Genomic DNA, 16,213 nt, shown 5'->3' on the forward strand with positions numbered 1-16,213 from the left:
CTTTCTCGACTATTTGTCATAAAGTGAAGATCTGATGCTGACAGCCTCTATTGGGCCTGAATCCAGCTTGTTCTTCACCAAGCTTTTCTTCCACAATTCTTCTCAACTGTTTCTCAAGTATACTTGCATAGATCTTGTCAGGAACACTCAGTAGGGAAATACCTCTGTAATTCTCACATTCAGTTTTATTTCCCTTTTTATATATGGGTACTATGAGAGCTCTACTCCAATCCTCGGGAATTCGTCCCTCTGTCCAGGCTTTCTGAACTATGCAGTGCAGCCACTGTAAGACTCTTATACCACCATACTTCAGAATTTCTGGTCAAATATCATCTACTCCTGCTGCCTTTCCACATTTCAAGCCTTTGATGATGGTTTTTTCTACTTCAAGTATGGATATGTATTCCTGACTGCATGCCTGGTCAGTGTTTTTTACACTGTGCTGTCATCAATGCTTGTTTCATTTAGCAGTTTTTCAAAGTAATTACTCCATACTTCAAGGATATCTTTTTCTCCTGTTTTCATGTCACCTTTATCATCTACTCCTTTTACAGCACTCTTTCCTCCATTTCTAAGCGTCTTCAACAACCTCCAGAATATTTTGCCACCTTGATATTTATTTTCTATATTCTTGCCAAAGTCCTCCCTTTACTTTTGTTTAGATAGTTTTACACAGTGTTTAGTATTCTTGCATTTGTCTCTGTATTCTCTAAGAGCACAAGCTGATTTATTTGCCAGAAACTTTTGATATGCTTTCTTCTTTTCCTTCACTGCCTCTTTAACTTCCTGTGTCCACCATGGAATTTTAATTTTTCTATCCTTGCAGACAACTTTACCACATGCCTCTCAGGGCTTTTTTCAAGGCTTGCCATTGAATCTCCAAGGTTTGATTCCTGTTCTCAAACTCTTTCATTTATTCTTCAATAATCTTTGTGTATTTTATTCTACAGTTCACATCTGAGAGCTGCTCAACTTTTATTTGCTTTAAAACTTTCTTACATGTTATTCTTTTCAATGAAATTCAATTTTATCCTGCTCAAGACTAAATAGTGATCACTTCCAATTTCAAATCCTCTGTACACTCTGGTGTCCTGCACCAAGGAGAAAACATCACTATCAACAATAACATAGTTAATGAGACTTTTCTTATTCCCTGCCTCTTTCTCTCCATGTGAATTTGTGCACATTTTTATGTTGGAACATAGTGTTAGTAATAACCAGTCCATGTCCTGAGCAGAAATCCAACAGATATTTGCCATTATTATTAGCTTTGCTCTTTTCTTCAAATTTTACCAATATATTTTTGTATGTCTGACAATCATTTCCTACTCTACTATTTAGATACCCAACAAGGAACAACTTTTCCCTTTTAATTAGTCAGGTGCTTTTTCTAAAGCATCAAAAAATTCCTCCACTTCTACCTTAGCAGAACCTTCTGTGGGACCTTAGGTACAAATAAGTCTCGGTGTCCAGTTCCCCATTCTCATATTTGCCCACATTACTCTACTTGAGACTGCCTGCCATTCAAGAAGATTAGCCTCATGTTTTGTGTTGAATAACTCTTTTCCTTAATTGTCATTTCCTGAATATAACATTTTGTATTTATTGCTCAGAAAGATCTCACCAGTTTTTATCTTTTTTGTTTCAGTCACCCCTATTATGTCTATCTGGTGCTTATCTAATTCCTCAGCTAGCTCCATTTCTTTGTCATTCAGGCTTCTTATGTTGATAGTATCGATCTTTAACTCTGGTGATGTTGAGTTGGGGTGTGTTTTCAGATTTGTTCCAGTAGCTGACTTTTCGCTGTTCGCCCTGGTTCCCTGGCGAAAACAATGGGGCCTTGTTTAACTGGGCAACGCCCCAGCCAGCATGTCATGTTGGCTGGGGCGTTTTGTCATGTTGCACCAGCATTTTTTATTTTGGTTTAACCAATAAGAATACAATTTGGTCGGCTAAATCTCAAATTGCCAGCCCATCCTCGTTCGTTCAGTATCCAAGTAGATACCCAACAGGGTGCACCACGAGAAGGTGAGGATTGGACATTGGGTCAGAAGCTCTGGTCGGTTCTCTGCATTCCTTTAAAGGCTATGTGGAGGGCTCCTCTTAGTTATATAGCTTTGACCCTTAAGCACCCTTAGTATGGATATAGATAACAGAATTAGCAAATAATAGCTTTTTACTCGTTCTATAGGTTCTCCATTCAGGATATTGAAAAAAAATCATATTTTCAATGTTTCTGCCTATTTTCATTCTCGTATTGCTGATTTTCATATAAACCTCATATCAAAATTGAGATTAACATCCTCAAGTTTGATATGAGGTTTGATACCACTTTTCTTCATAAAGTGAATCCATATAGATGATAAATATTATCAACTACCTATATTTTTCACTTAAACATGAAAAATGAAATTATTTAAAACATACCATATATCCACATAATTCCTATCACTTGCAAAGTGGCATACAGGAAAACCGCAGTACCTACTCCATAATTCTGAAGTAATACCATTATGAACTGTCCAGCCTACAATGGAATAAATTAAATTAAATCAAATATAACTATTATTATAATTTTTGTGGAGTATATATCATGTAATGCAGCCTAAACCTTTATGAATGCTGTAAATGAAGAGAGAACATTTAAACACAGTGAAATGGTGCAATACATAATTCCCATTTCCTCCTTGCATGTTAGACTCAATAGCCTATCATGGCAATGTAATTTGGCTCCTTTGAAACCTAATTAATGCTCAGACAGGACAGTTAATTTTAATTATTTTTCTTTCTGCATAGTGTATTGTCTGTGTTTCTGATTGGTTTGCCTGTTTAGTAGGATAAAAAAAAAACTGACTTTCTGGGAGGAAAAACCCTGCCACTCCTGCATGAGAATGGTAGCTCACCTTCATTTGAACAGTCCTGATAAAGTTGTTTTGCATTCTAGAAGAGATTTGAACATGGATCTTTCCAACTAAAGGGCATTACTAAAATTGACTGAACTATCGAGGCTCTCAATATTTAATTAGCTAAACCAGAGGTCGGCAACGGTGCCTGCAGGCTCTATGGCACCCGCAATGAATTTTTAGTGTGCCCTCAGAGAAATTATTGTAAACTGCTTTGGAGCTCACACCTGTAATTTTGCAGCATAGATCGCAGTATATATAGATATATATGAGAGATACATTCACTACTAGTATGTGCTAAAATGCAAGAAAACATAAAGAAAAAACACTGCAAATATAATACATGATGGTACAAATTAAGTGAATATTGAATCCAACATTATTTCATAGCCGAATATAGAAACTACAAGAGTTTCGTGCTGAATATATAGAAACTAAAAGTTTTGGTGGATTCAAACATAAGTAGTGCCTTATGGGCAACTCATAGTAAAGGTAGAGCAAGCTCCAGACCTCTTTCCTTAGTATTTTCCATAAATGTAAAACACATCTTGCAGAGGGCAGCAACCTTTTTAATATGAAGAGGGCAATATAAAATTTGAAAATTACAGAGGGCTCATGACACAGGCATTTTTTTCTCTCATTTCAGGCATAGAAATTCTATGATTAGTTGTTTTTAAGAAAAATGAGATTTCAAATTTTAACATTATTTTATTTACATCGCTTTTACAACATAGTTTTGTCACATATGAATGAATATAAAATACCACAAAAAATAAAAATAAAAAATGAATAAAAAAGAATATTCATGTTAACAATTAGCATGTATCTGTCAGATCAGATGTGAGCACCTTGCTTTATCAATCATAATGGCAAATGTATTTGTTTATTATGCAATAATAGTGTGGCTATTTCTAAAAAATGTAATATAGAAAGACATTTCAAAACCATTCATGCCAATTGTAATTTTAAGTTTAATTATTTAAATCAGGAGGAGTAGGAAACACAGCACCTGCGAGCGTAAATGGCACCCGCAGAATTATGCCCTTCATATGATAAAGGTTGCCGACCACTGAGCTAAACTCATTAACAGATACTTAATTTTGAGTACTATAAAACATTGCAAATCCAGAAAATTAAGAAATCAATGAAAATTTAAAATGCAGCTGATTACAACTGTATGCTGTAACACCAGTTATATTTTTAATACACTTTTTTTTTTTTAATATCATTCCCACGAATGAGAAGTTGCAAACTTGCGATATGTTTGGATAGGATTTAAGGCACAAGGAAACTGTTGATGTTCTTTTTGAAGAGCTGGAGGTTGTCATCTTTGTGGAATAATTCATGGGGAAGGCTGTTCCAGGGTATAGAAGTAGATAGAATGAAAAATGAATGGGAACATCTGGTTTGGTGAGTTGGCAGTTGGATGTAAATGAATGTTGGTCAGCTGTTGCTTATTTTGCATGTTTAGCTGAAAGGGAAAAGACGTATCTGCAGAAAAGCATAACGTGCAAAGTGATCACCTGTATCATGTTGCTGGTGAGATCCTGTGAGATAAAGGTAACCATTTAGCCAAAATGCCCTTTTTTGGACATCATGAAGGTTTTATTATTATTATTACGGGCAACTCCAAAGAGTCCTTAGACTCATCGAGAGAGGCCCTAAACATCATGTCAAGATCAACTATTCAACATCCACACAGTATCTTTCATACTTTGCCTTGAACTCGTTCACAGTCATGGCACCTACAACAGACTCTGGCAGCTTATTCCACTCATTCACCACTCTCCAAGTAAAAAACCTAGTTCTAACACCCTTAATAACCACACTCTTTATTTTTTTTTATTTTATTATATATATATATATATATATATATATATGTTAAAGATACCAAGTAATTTTAAACCTGGTTTTACTCCATTTCCCAAGTAAGCAAACAGACTAAAAGTCAAGTTTGCGCCTGCAATTGATGCAAGTCTAACTGATCCCCCAGGTAGTGCAGGACCAGGGCAACTCGTGGCAAAGGTGGAACAAGCTCCGATCACTAATCTTAATATTTACCCTTAATGCCAAAACACATCTCCAAGAAGGGGATGTATGATGTTTTGTATTAAAGGCAAGGGGCCACTACCCAGACCGGTTTCGACCTTTATTGAGGTCTCGTCAGTGGGAGCTAGGCTAGAATTAGAAATACCAAGATTTAGTAGTACAGAGCTTGTAAGTATTTCGCCGAAACAAGTTACCATAAGGTGTTTTAACCTTATTATTAAATAAGAATCTCTGGAGTTTATACCCAAGGTAAAAATACTTTCTACATATATATATATATATATATATATATACAGGGTGTTCGGGATAAATTTGACAGTTTCGTAAGGAAAAAGAAAATCTTCTTTGTATCTATTAAATTTAATGAATTGACAAAAAAACATTACAGGAAGAGTTAATTACAATACTATCAACAAGATTTACTCAAAATAACCACCATTAGCATCGATCACAGCTTCAATTCTGCTTTGGAACCTCGAACAAGCTGATGCTACAGTCTCCCTGGGAAGGGCCGCAAAAACTGTTTTAATTTTATCCATTAACTGGGCTTTTGTATTACTGGAAGTGCGATTGGTGTCTTTTTCAACTGCGCCCCATACAAAATAATCCATGGGGTTAAGGTCTGGGGAGTTTGGAGGCCAAACATTTGGACTGGTGAAGTCGTAGAAATTTTCAGACAACCATTTTTGACTTTTCCCAGAGGTGTGGCAAGGGGCCGAATCCTGCTGCCATACATACGGCCTACCATTGGCTACCCTTGTTATCCAGGGCTTGACTACAGTTAGCAACTCCACGAACAAAGCCCGAATTCCAATGCCAGGGTTCTTCAACACCTGTTCCTGCAGATTTGCGAGGAATTCTGCTGTACGAACGCAATCAGATCGTCTGCTAGGGATCTTTCTTCTTGCTACATCCTCGTAGTCACCATTGCAAGTCTCTAGTTCATGCCTGATTGTTTTTACTGTATTCAGGGAGCATTGGGCAGCAGTCGTAATATCCTTATTTTGATGGCGGGCACGAATCATCATGATACAAGTTATTCTCTTCCATGATTCAGGTGGGTTCCAGCTATCCATCCTTTCTGACATCTTGTATATGAATGAAGAAGGGTCCAAACTTTTAAATGAAGAGAAGTGTGTGTTAATACATGTAACTTACGGAAAAATATAATTAATTATAAATATGTCAAATTTATCCCGAACACCCTGTATATGTGGCGATCAGCTTTTACTCGGTTGTTATACATTTGAAAAAATAGATTTAATGACTCCAAGACCGAGATAACATATAAAGATTTTAATGATAAATACTACTGGTTTCGGCATATAGCAGCCTTCTTCACGTATTTATAAAGGAAAGGAATACTAATAAACATTGAATTATTTAAACAAACTGGAAATTACAGGTACAAATTGCCTCACATAATCGATACATAAAAACGTTGTATTTTTCAAGTTGTTCCAACTGGCGTGCCATTGTTTGTTGCAATTGTGCGTGCAAGTTCACGTGAACGCCAATATTGAATAACTGCAGCATGGCTATCTGGGATGTTATAACTTAAATTATTATTTAAGTGGACCGGGTTCAGTAGGATTTCCCTTGATTCTACGATTTTCCTTTCAAACTCATCTTCACAGCGAAAAATATTTTCTGATCTATTCCAGCATACAGAGTGGCTTTGTTGGTCATCATTAGGATTATTTGAAAAAAGAACATGACTGGATAACGCAGTTGCATGAGATCTTTTGTATGAGATGTCTCTCTTATGCTCTTCTATGCGTTGTTCAATAGATTTGTTAGTTTGACCAAAGTATGGGATATTGCAATCACACCACAATTTATATACTCCAGGGTACTTAAGGTTGTGATGAGTAAGTTTTGGATGGCTGATTAGAGAGCCGATTTTTGGAAGTGTGGTGAAGAAGGTCCTGATATTATATTTTTTAAGGACTTTAGTTATTTTCTTAGAGACTGTGCTAATGTATGGAATGGAGATGCTACCTTTAAAATTAATAGTCTCTGTTGTGCACTGCTTAGGAGGGTTCAGAAGAAATTTCTTAATTGTTTTTTCAGAGTATCCATTTTGTTTAAAAATAAGAGTGAGGTGATTCATTTCTTTTTGTAGTTCATTTTGTTCATTTAAGAGAGAATGTGCTCTGTGTCCTAAGGTAGATATAATTCCAAGTTTTTGTGGTGGAAAATGATAAGAAAGATTATGCAGATATCTATTGGTATGCGTAGGTTTTCTGTACATAGAGATTTTTAATCTTTCAGAGCATCGTGTAAGCATAACATCCAAAAAAGGTAAAGAGTTATTATTTTCTATATCAGCAGTAAATTTTATATTAGGATGTTGGATGTTTAGATGACGAAGAAAATCGTGAGAGCTGTGTGCCCGTGATTCCAAATAATGAATATATCATCAACATATCTTTTCCAAACTTTTGGTTTAAATGAGAAGGAAAATACGGCTTTGTTTTCAAAGTCTTCAAGGAAGATGTTAGCTAGCACTGGGGACAAAGGGTTGGACAAAGATGGATCTCTTCAGCGAAAGAATTACAGACACAAAACATGGTTTAGCTTTTTTGTTCAGCACTAAAAGATCTTTAACTCAAAAACTTGAAGAAATTATGGATAATGTTAACTTACATGATTTTATCATTAACAGTGAAGCACAAGCCACACGAATACAAAACAAGAATAAATATACTCTTATCAAGAAATTTAATAATCTAATAAGGACACAAAACAGATCTGGTCATAGTATTAATCCTGAAAAGGTTGTAGTGAACAAATCTTCTCATATGTTAACGGATGCAGAAACGAATATTCTTAGCAAAGGTCTCAATTTTATTCCCTCACCAAAATTTATCCCTAAAGAATCTCTTCTTACAAAAATAGAAAAAGCAAGTTCACTCATTCCTAATCATTTGGCGAAACTTCTTCGTATTGAATCGATTTTTATTATAAATAATGCCAAACCTCCAACAGATAATATTTCAGTGGCTGAAAGAAAAGCCCTAAAAAATCTAAAACAGAACAGTAACATTATTATTTTACCTGCAGATAAAGGCAACTCTACGGTCATCCTCAACTCTGAAGATTACCACAACAAAATGCTTCAATTACTTGAAGATAGTTCAATACATTCAATTCTTCAGGAAGATCCTACAAGAGAATTACAAAACCATACAAACAACTTGTTAAAGACTGCGAGTGAACTTCCTCATAATATTCGCCTCTCATTACGCTCTCTACATCCTCTTATCCCACGCATCTATGGAGTTCCAAAAATTCATAAAGAAAACATCCCTCTTCGCCCAATTGTGGAAGGAATTGATTCACCTACATATAAACTTTCAAAATATTTAGCAAAGTACCTCAAGTGTTTCTCCAATAAATCTTCATCTTTCATCAAAAACACCACAGATTTTGTTTCTCATATTAAAGATAATCCCATCGATGATAATGATATTCTAGTTAGTTTTGACATTATATCTTTATTTACTAACGTTCCTACGGACGAGGTACTTACATTACTACAGGACAAATTATCCAAAAAAATGTTCACTTTATTAAAGCATTGCATTCATTCTGGTTACTTCAGATATAAGGACTCCATTTACCAACAAAAACAAGGCCTGGCAATGGGCAACCCTTTGTCCCCAGTGCTAGCTAACATCTTCCTTGAAGACTTTGAAAAGAAAGCCATATCTTCCTTCTCATTTAAACCAAAAGTTTGGAAAAGATATGTTGATGATATATTCATTATTTGGAATCACGGGCACACAGCTCTCACAGATTTTATTTGTCATCTAAACATCCAACATCCTAATATAAAATTTACTGCTGATATAGAAAATAATAACTCTTTACCTTTTTTGGATGTTATGCTTACACGATGCTCTGAAAGATTAAAAATCTCTATGTACAGAAAACCTACGCATACCAATAGATATCTGCATAATCTTTCTCATTATTTTCCATCACAAAAACTTGGAATTATATCTACCTTAGGACACAGAGCACGTTCTCTCTTAAATGAACAAGATGAATTACAAAAAGAAATGAATCACCTCACTCTTATTTTTAAGCAAAATGGATACTCTGAAAAAACAATTAAGAAATTTCTTCTGAACCCTCCTAAGCAGTGCACAACAGAGACTATTAATTTTAAAGGTAGCATCTCCATTCCATACATTAGCACAGTCTCTAAGAAAATAGCTAAAGTCCTTAAAAAATATAATATCAGGACCTTCTTCACCACACTTCCAAAAATCGGCTCTCTAATCAGCCATCCAAAACTTACTCATCACAACCTTAAGTACCCTGGAGTATATAAATTGTGGTGTGATTGCAATATCCCATACTTTGGTCAAACTAACAAATCTATTGAACAACGCATAGAAGAGCATAAGAGAGACATCTCATACAAAAGATCTCATGCAACTGCGTTATCCAGTCATGTTCTTTTTTCAAATAATCCTAATGATGACCAACAAAGCCACTCTGTATGCTGGAATAGATCAGAAAATATTTTTCGCTGTGAAGATGAGTTTGAAAGGAAAATCGTAGAATCAAGGGAAATCCTACTGAACTCGGTCCACTTAAATAATAATTTAAGTTATAACATCCCAGATAGCCATGCTGCAGTTATTCAATATTGGCGTTCACGTGAACTTGCACGCACAATTGCAACAAACAATGGCACGCCAGTTGGAACAACTTGAAAAATACAACGTTTTTATGTATCGATTATGTGAGGCAATTTGTACCTGTAATTTCCAGTTTGTTTAAATAATTCAATGTTTATTAGTATTCCTTTCCTTTATAAATACCTGAAGAAGGCTGCTATATGCCGAAACTAGTAGTATTTATCATTAAAATCTTTATATGTTATCTCGGTCTTGGAGTCATTAAATCTATTTTTTCAAATATATATATATATATATATATATTAAGGATACCAAGTATACATATATTAAGGATACCACGTAATTTTATAAACTTGGTTTTTAAAAAGAAGGAGTAAAAAATCCAAGTTTATAAAATTACATGGTATTCTTAATATATATTATCCCCAAGGTAAAAAAATTTTCACATCCTTATCTCATCCAGAGTTTCTTATTCAAAGTAAAAGCACCTTGTAGCAACTTGTATAGGTAAAGTTGATAAGGCTCTGTATTACTAAAAACCTTGGTATTTCAGGGTCTAGCTACTCACTGAGGAGACCTCAAAAAAGGGTAGCGACCCCCCACCCATAATGTATAACAGTATACATTTTCTAGTGAGATGTGTTTTACATTATGGGAAATACTAAGAATAGAGATCAGAGCTTTACTCACCTTTACGAATTTCCCTAGTGTTGCACTACCTTTTAGACTTGAACTACGTTCAGGTGCAAACTTACTGTTTTGCTTACTTGGGAGAAGGAGTAAAAAAAACCAAGTTTATAAAATTACCTGGTAGCCTTAATATATATTATCCTCAAGGTAAAAAAAATTTCACATACATACACACACACACACACACACATATATATATATATATTTATTTATTTATTTTTTTTTTGAGGTTTTTAGCAAACTATCCCAAATGTGAAAGTTAGGCAGATTTGGAATAATATACAGAAGTCCAAGCATCACTCCAAGAAGAGAAATTTGGTCTTGACCACTAAGCAGCATTATCAAAGCAAGGGAAAAATATTTAAGAGATTTTTTTTTTGCAAGAAAAAAAAAAGATATAATTGTGTTTTGAAATCAATGGAGGTGATTAGGTTGTTATCACCTAATTGAAAGATTGAAAAAACATGAGGATCAGTGTTTAGAACACTGGTTATATATGATTGGAAGCTGGGGATGTTTGAACACTGCAAAGCCTCGTATGAGTAGGAGGAGTAGAGAGTGGTATCATGGGCAGTTTTGCCCATGATACATGTGGATAGGGAAGCTGTATCAAGCATTTGAAACAGTTTAATATCTATAACTCATCTACCTTTATATAGTGATCTGGTTCCCATCAGCATCCAGAGAGCTAATTGGTCTGCTTAGCAATTACTAGTGCAGCTAACACATGCCTACATCCACATTCACTAAGCTTGTTCCTCCATAGTCATTTTTCCAGACAGCAGATAATGGATCATCCCCCAGATATGGAGGGCAGCTGCAAGATAAGCAGAGTAATATCTGATGAACAAGCAGTCCCAGGCTAACAGCAGCACTGTCATGGGGTGATGGAGCAGTTCTGGAGCAAGGCATCTCAAACCAAAATGTTTGATATCTGTGATATGGAGCCCAATGCTGCCATTAACTAAGCATGCCTCTGGGGAGGTACCCAAAGATCAATTGTAGCAACTGCCCACCAGGCAAGGTGCAGATGGACAGGCATCTGCTTCATGTCAGGAACAGCCTCTCTTTACGTGATTGATGGTGGCCTGCACAGGTCCCCAGCTAGGAAGCAGCAGCTTTGATACTATTTACTCATTTCTCATGGTGTCCAAAGTACCATTGTTGGCATTTGAACCCTGAGGTGAGGCATTAGTTAAAAGCTGCTGCTTCCTAGACATAGAAGCTCGAACACTGCCTGGGTCAACAATTTTTGTGTACATAGCTTAGGCAGAGGGCTATGTTCAAAAAGTCCACTACAGTCATGAATGAAAACAGTTACACAAGAACACTGGGAATTGCCTTGACTATCCTCCAGTTCAACATCAAAGGATTTGCTAGATCAAAAGCAGAGGTTCTAAATAATATCCTTAACAGGCACAAAGTAGACATTGTTGGTCTACAAAAACTCACTATACTCTGCAAGGAAATATTACCATTCCTGGCTACACTCTTCTCACTGATAAATCTGATGAAAGACATGGCCTGGCAATCTATGCAAAAGCAAATTTAGAAAGAATTACTGAGTCTCTGGACCATTCACAAAGTAACTTTTTTGTTGATATCTTGCTGCACAGCCTCTCTACTTGACTGGCCAAGCCCTGCACTTCCTCAGCCAGCCCATCCTGGTATCATTTTTGGGGATTTCAACTAGTACAGTACATTATGAGGATACAATAATGACCACAATCCGGGCCTGCAACTGACAGACTGGATGTTAACAAATAGGCTCCATCTTCTCTATGACAGTAAGCAACCCAGAACCTTTAACTCTGGAAGATGGGAGTCAGAGACAATCCCCAACCTCTGTTTCAGCATCACTGATATGAAAGACCTTCTCTTACTTCAACCTATCAAGTGCTGCCTCCTTTTCCCCACAGCCAGCACATAGACCCTACCTAATTACTATGGGACTTATAATCTCCAGAATAAACAGGTTTCCAATAGCCAAAAAGAATATCAAGAAAGCAAAATGGCAAAAATTCACTGTGTTAATTAAAAACAACATCAATATAATTCCACCTACAGTTGATAGCTATGAAAGATTCACCAAAGCAGCTGGCAAGAAACAAATCCCAAGAAGATCAGAAAGATGCATGCGTGTGTGCGCATGCACGCATATACAATAGAACCATGCAGACAGTGCTTCTGCACGCTCAAGGCCCTTCGATGATAGCAGAAGAGCTCACTGACATGAAGAAATGAACACCCTCAACTTTACCAGATCAACATTATTGCCAAAATCTTAGCAGAACCCAAAATTTGCAGATACTAAAAATTTGTTGACTCTGGTTAACTGAACCAAAAATTAATTAAATTGGTTAATTGAACTGTCAATCTGTATATAATTTTGCTCATTAATTTCTTTTATTTTTACCTATACACTAAATAAATAATAAATAATTTTTTTTCTTTTACACGGTGATAAAATTCTTTTTAATTTCTTTTGGTTTGACTGCCTATCTTCTTTTGCTTTCCTCGCCACGGTCTCCACTCTCTTGGCCTGCTCTTTATACTACTCTTGAGCTTTGTCAACACATTCTTCTCACATGCTATTCATCCATTTAACTCTTGTATGATTTATTCTCTCAAATACTGGGATGCAATTAAATGTTGCTTCATTTCGACACCTTCTGATTAATTCCTAGGCACTGCTGATTTCTTTAACATGTCTTATGGTAATGCTCTCTCCTTAATTTTAATAAGGACTACCTGTATGAATGTAAAAAATGCAGAGTCCTAGTTACCTCTGGCAGTAGTGAGGAAATCAGAAGAAAGGAAGCAATCCACCACAATCCAACACAGTGAACAATGAGAGAAGAATTTGGCAATCCAATTGAAAAGAGTGGAAAGAAGAAATTAGACTGCAGTATCGTATGAACACCTATGTGTGTGGCTAAATACTTTGGATATGTCAAAGTGCAGCAATATGCATTTCTCCAAACTTTTTCATAGTCGTTTCCAATAGTGACATTAACTGGCAGGTTTCCATATTTATTGAAGAAGCTGACTACCAACTCTCTGCATTATTTCCAACAGAAGTAAGGTATGAGCAATTGGACAACAGCATTGAAGTATGAATTTTTCTTTTTTTGAATGGGCTGCATACAGGCCTCATTCCATGCTTTACAGTAGATGACAGATTATGTAGCTACTCTACAATTCTAAAGTACAAGTTTCGAGTGTAACCAGGATTAACCAGTATAACCAGAATTCTCTTAATGGCTTTCTAATGAAAGTAACATAATGAGCTGTTTTTGGTAAAGTGGAGATACATTGCAGAAGTAGGAAGAGAAAAATTATGCTGGAAGGGCAGCCTTATCTTTGAATGAGATAGCAATAATACCATCAAAATGTGAGAGAAGTAGAAACAAGAAATTTGCACTCACTTGCCTTGGAGAGGAACCAAAAGTTTCTAATGTGAGGAAGCTAGTTTTCTATTTGGCTTTTCAAAATCATATATATATACGGTCTGAAAAGTTCTCGGCCTAACAATGCAAAAACAAATTTATAATTTCAAAATTATTTTTATTTTTCAACATAATCACCCTTAAGACTAATACATTTATTCCAGCGATGCTCCAACGCCATTATCCCATCCCTGTAGTGGTTCTCAGTAAGATCTGCAAAATACCCCTCTACAGCAGCAATCACCTCTTGATTCAAAGAAAAATGCTGACCAGCAAGGGAGTGTTTTAGTTTTGGGAAGAGATCGAAGTCAGAGGGAGCCAAATCTGGGGAATAGAATGGATGTTCCAACAATTCATAGTGCAGATCCCTTAATTTTCCGATTGCCAAAACACCTTTGTGGGCAGGTGCATTGTCCTGATGAAAGATGATTTTTTTCTTCTGATCTGCAAACCGGGTCTTTTCTCATGAAGTTTTTCGTCTGATCTGGTTAAAAGATCAGAAGAATATTCCCCGGTTATTGTTTTACCCTTTTCAACATAATTAATAAACAAAATGCCTTTAGCACCCCAAAACACCGATGCCATGACCTTTCCTGCTGATGGAACCAACTTTGTCTTCTTTGGTGCTGAACAACCAACTTCTGTTCACTGTTTTGACTGCTGTTTGGATTCTGGTGTGTAATCTTGTGTGTAATCCAAGTCTCATCCATAGTAATAAATCAACGCACAAAATCAGTATTATTCTTGTTAAAACCCTCCAAGCACTGTTCAGAGATTTTCATGCAAGTGGGTTTTCGATCTGCTGTGAGCAAGCAGGGCACCCATCTTGTACAAAGCTTTTTAATTTGCAACTCTTCATGCAAAACATATCCTACACATTCTCTTAAAATACCTATAATCTCAGCCATTTCATGCACTTTGACTCGCTTTTCATCCAATATCATATTGTGCACTTGATCAATGATTTCTGGTGTTGTTACACTTTTTGGATGTCCTTCGCATGGATCATCTTCAAGGCTGGTAGGGCCACGTTTAAACTCAGCAGTCCCTTTCTTAATTGTCGAAAATGGAGGAGAAGAGTGCCCATAAACTTTTATGAACTTCGAATGAATTTCTTTTGGTGTTAAACCTTCTTTTACAAAGAATTTTTATAATTTCACAATACTCAATTTTATCCATTCCAAGGGATACAGACAACACTTTTGCTTCAGACAGCTGTATAAAACAAACTACTTGATAGAATAACTTGCAATTTCACATGGATGCTTATGACAGATGTACCAACTTAGAAGAAAAAGAATCTTGCCAATAGTGTTTCCATCTATGGTCGAGGCCAAGAACTTTTCAGATCATCCTCATATATATATATATATATATATATATATATATATATATATATAACAAGCCTTAAAGTACAAGCCATTAGAAAAAAGAAAACCAGGAAGTCCTCTTAAACGATTCAACAATGACTTCTAAGGCTGGAGCAGGCCATGCTAGGCCTAAATTCTTGATATGCATGATGATGATGATATATAATTTTTTTTCAGCTGTTGCAGTAGAGTTTTAGTTTTGAGGTTACTTGTGTTAATGCTGAATTATTTTCACAGACTGATTTGGAACAGTGAATTCTATAATTCAATCAAACCAGGTATTTGGTTTGCCAAGCGCTGTGGATGTCCCTAAGAAGAGCTCCTGATTCAGATAAGTTATTCTAGAAATAATTAATTATACATTCATAATTGTTTGAGTAAGAGCGGCTGTAAACATTGTGCGCTACCGGAATTATTGGTGTGGGGGATTTTTCTTGCCTAAACTTAATTACGAAATCGTTATTATTAGACCTAGTAACCTGCAGGGGGGGGGGAAATGAAGAACTGATGAATGCAAATATGAAATTGATGACAGAAAGTGTTAGTAACGATTGTGTTGCAAGTACACATTTGAAAGAGAGGAGAAAAAATGTTAAAAAATCAGGGGAAAAAAAGAGCAATTTGAAAACCATAACGGATGTTAAAAGGGACGAAAGTGAGGTGAGAGTGGTGGAAAGAAACGAAATTGAGAGAACGAATTCATCCTTCTTTGTTTCTGAAAGTACGGAAACAAAGAAGGATGAATGAGAGGGAAAGTGAGAAGAGGGGGTCGAGAGTTAGAAAGTTAGAAAGATTTAATGATAGAGAGAATCTGTCGCGAGATTCGGAAAGTGAATTGGATTGGATAAGGCAAGAAATGAAATGGATGCGGAATAAAATTAAGAGAATTCAGGTCAAAACTATTCAAATAAATCATGATGGCATGAAAGAGTTAACGAAAGACGAGCAAGTGGCGTTGTATGGCGACTCCATTATTAAAGGTCTGCTAGAGGATAAAATGCACAAGGTAAGTTTTCCAGGTGGTAAAATGAGTAGAGTGATTGAGGCACTGGATATGAGGCGGGAGCGAGCAAAAGAGTTAATCGTATTAATTGGTA

At 36.0% G+C, this 16,213-nt stretch overlaps 1 protein-coding gene across 1 annotated transcript in view; it reads right to left on the reverse strand.

Annotated features, from left to right (window-relative positions):
• The window catches only part of LOC150095293 (uncharacterized), a 590,931-nt gene that overhangs the window by 67,120 nt on the left and 507,598 nt on the right, over nucleotides 1-16,213 (reverse strand). The window contains exon 27 of the mRNA XM_090410639.1: nucleotides 2,428-2,527. Coding sequence (XP_090266765.1) covers nucleotides 2,428-2,527 — 100 coding nt within the window. The remainder of the gene's footprint in view (nucleotides 1-2,427; nucleotides 2,528-16,213) is intronic.

This window comes from Typopeltis vanoorti, chromosome 20 (assembly GCF_054136105.1).
Source record: "Typopeltis vanoorti isolate ZY-2024b chromosome 20, IOZ_Tvanoo_1.0, whole genome shotgun sequence".
In the NCBI taxonomy this organism is placed as follows: Eukaryota; Metazoa; Arthropoda; class Arachnida; order Uropygi; family Thelyphonidae; genus Typopeltis; species Typopeltis vanoorti.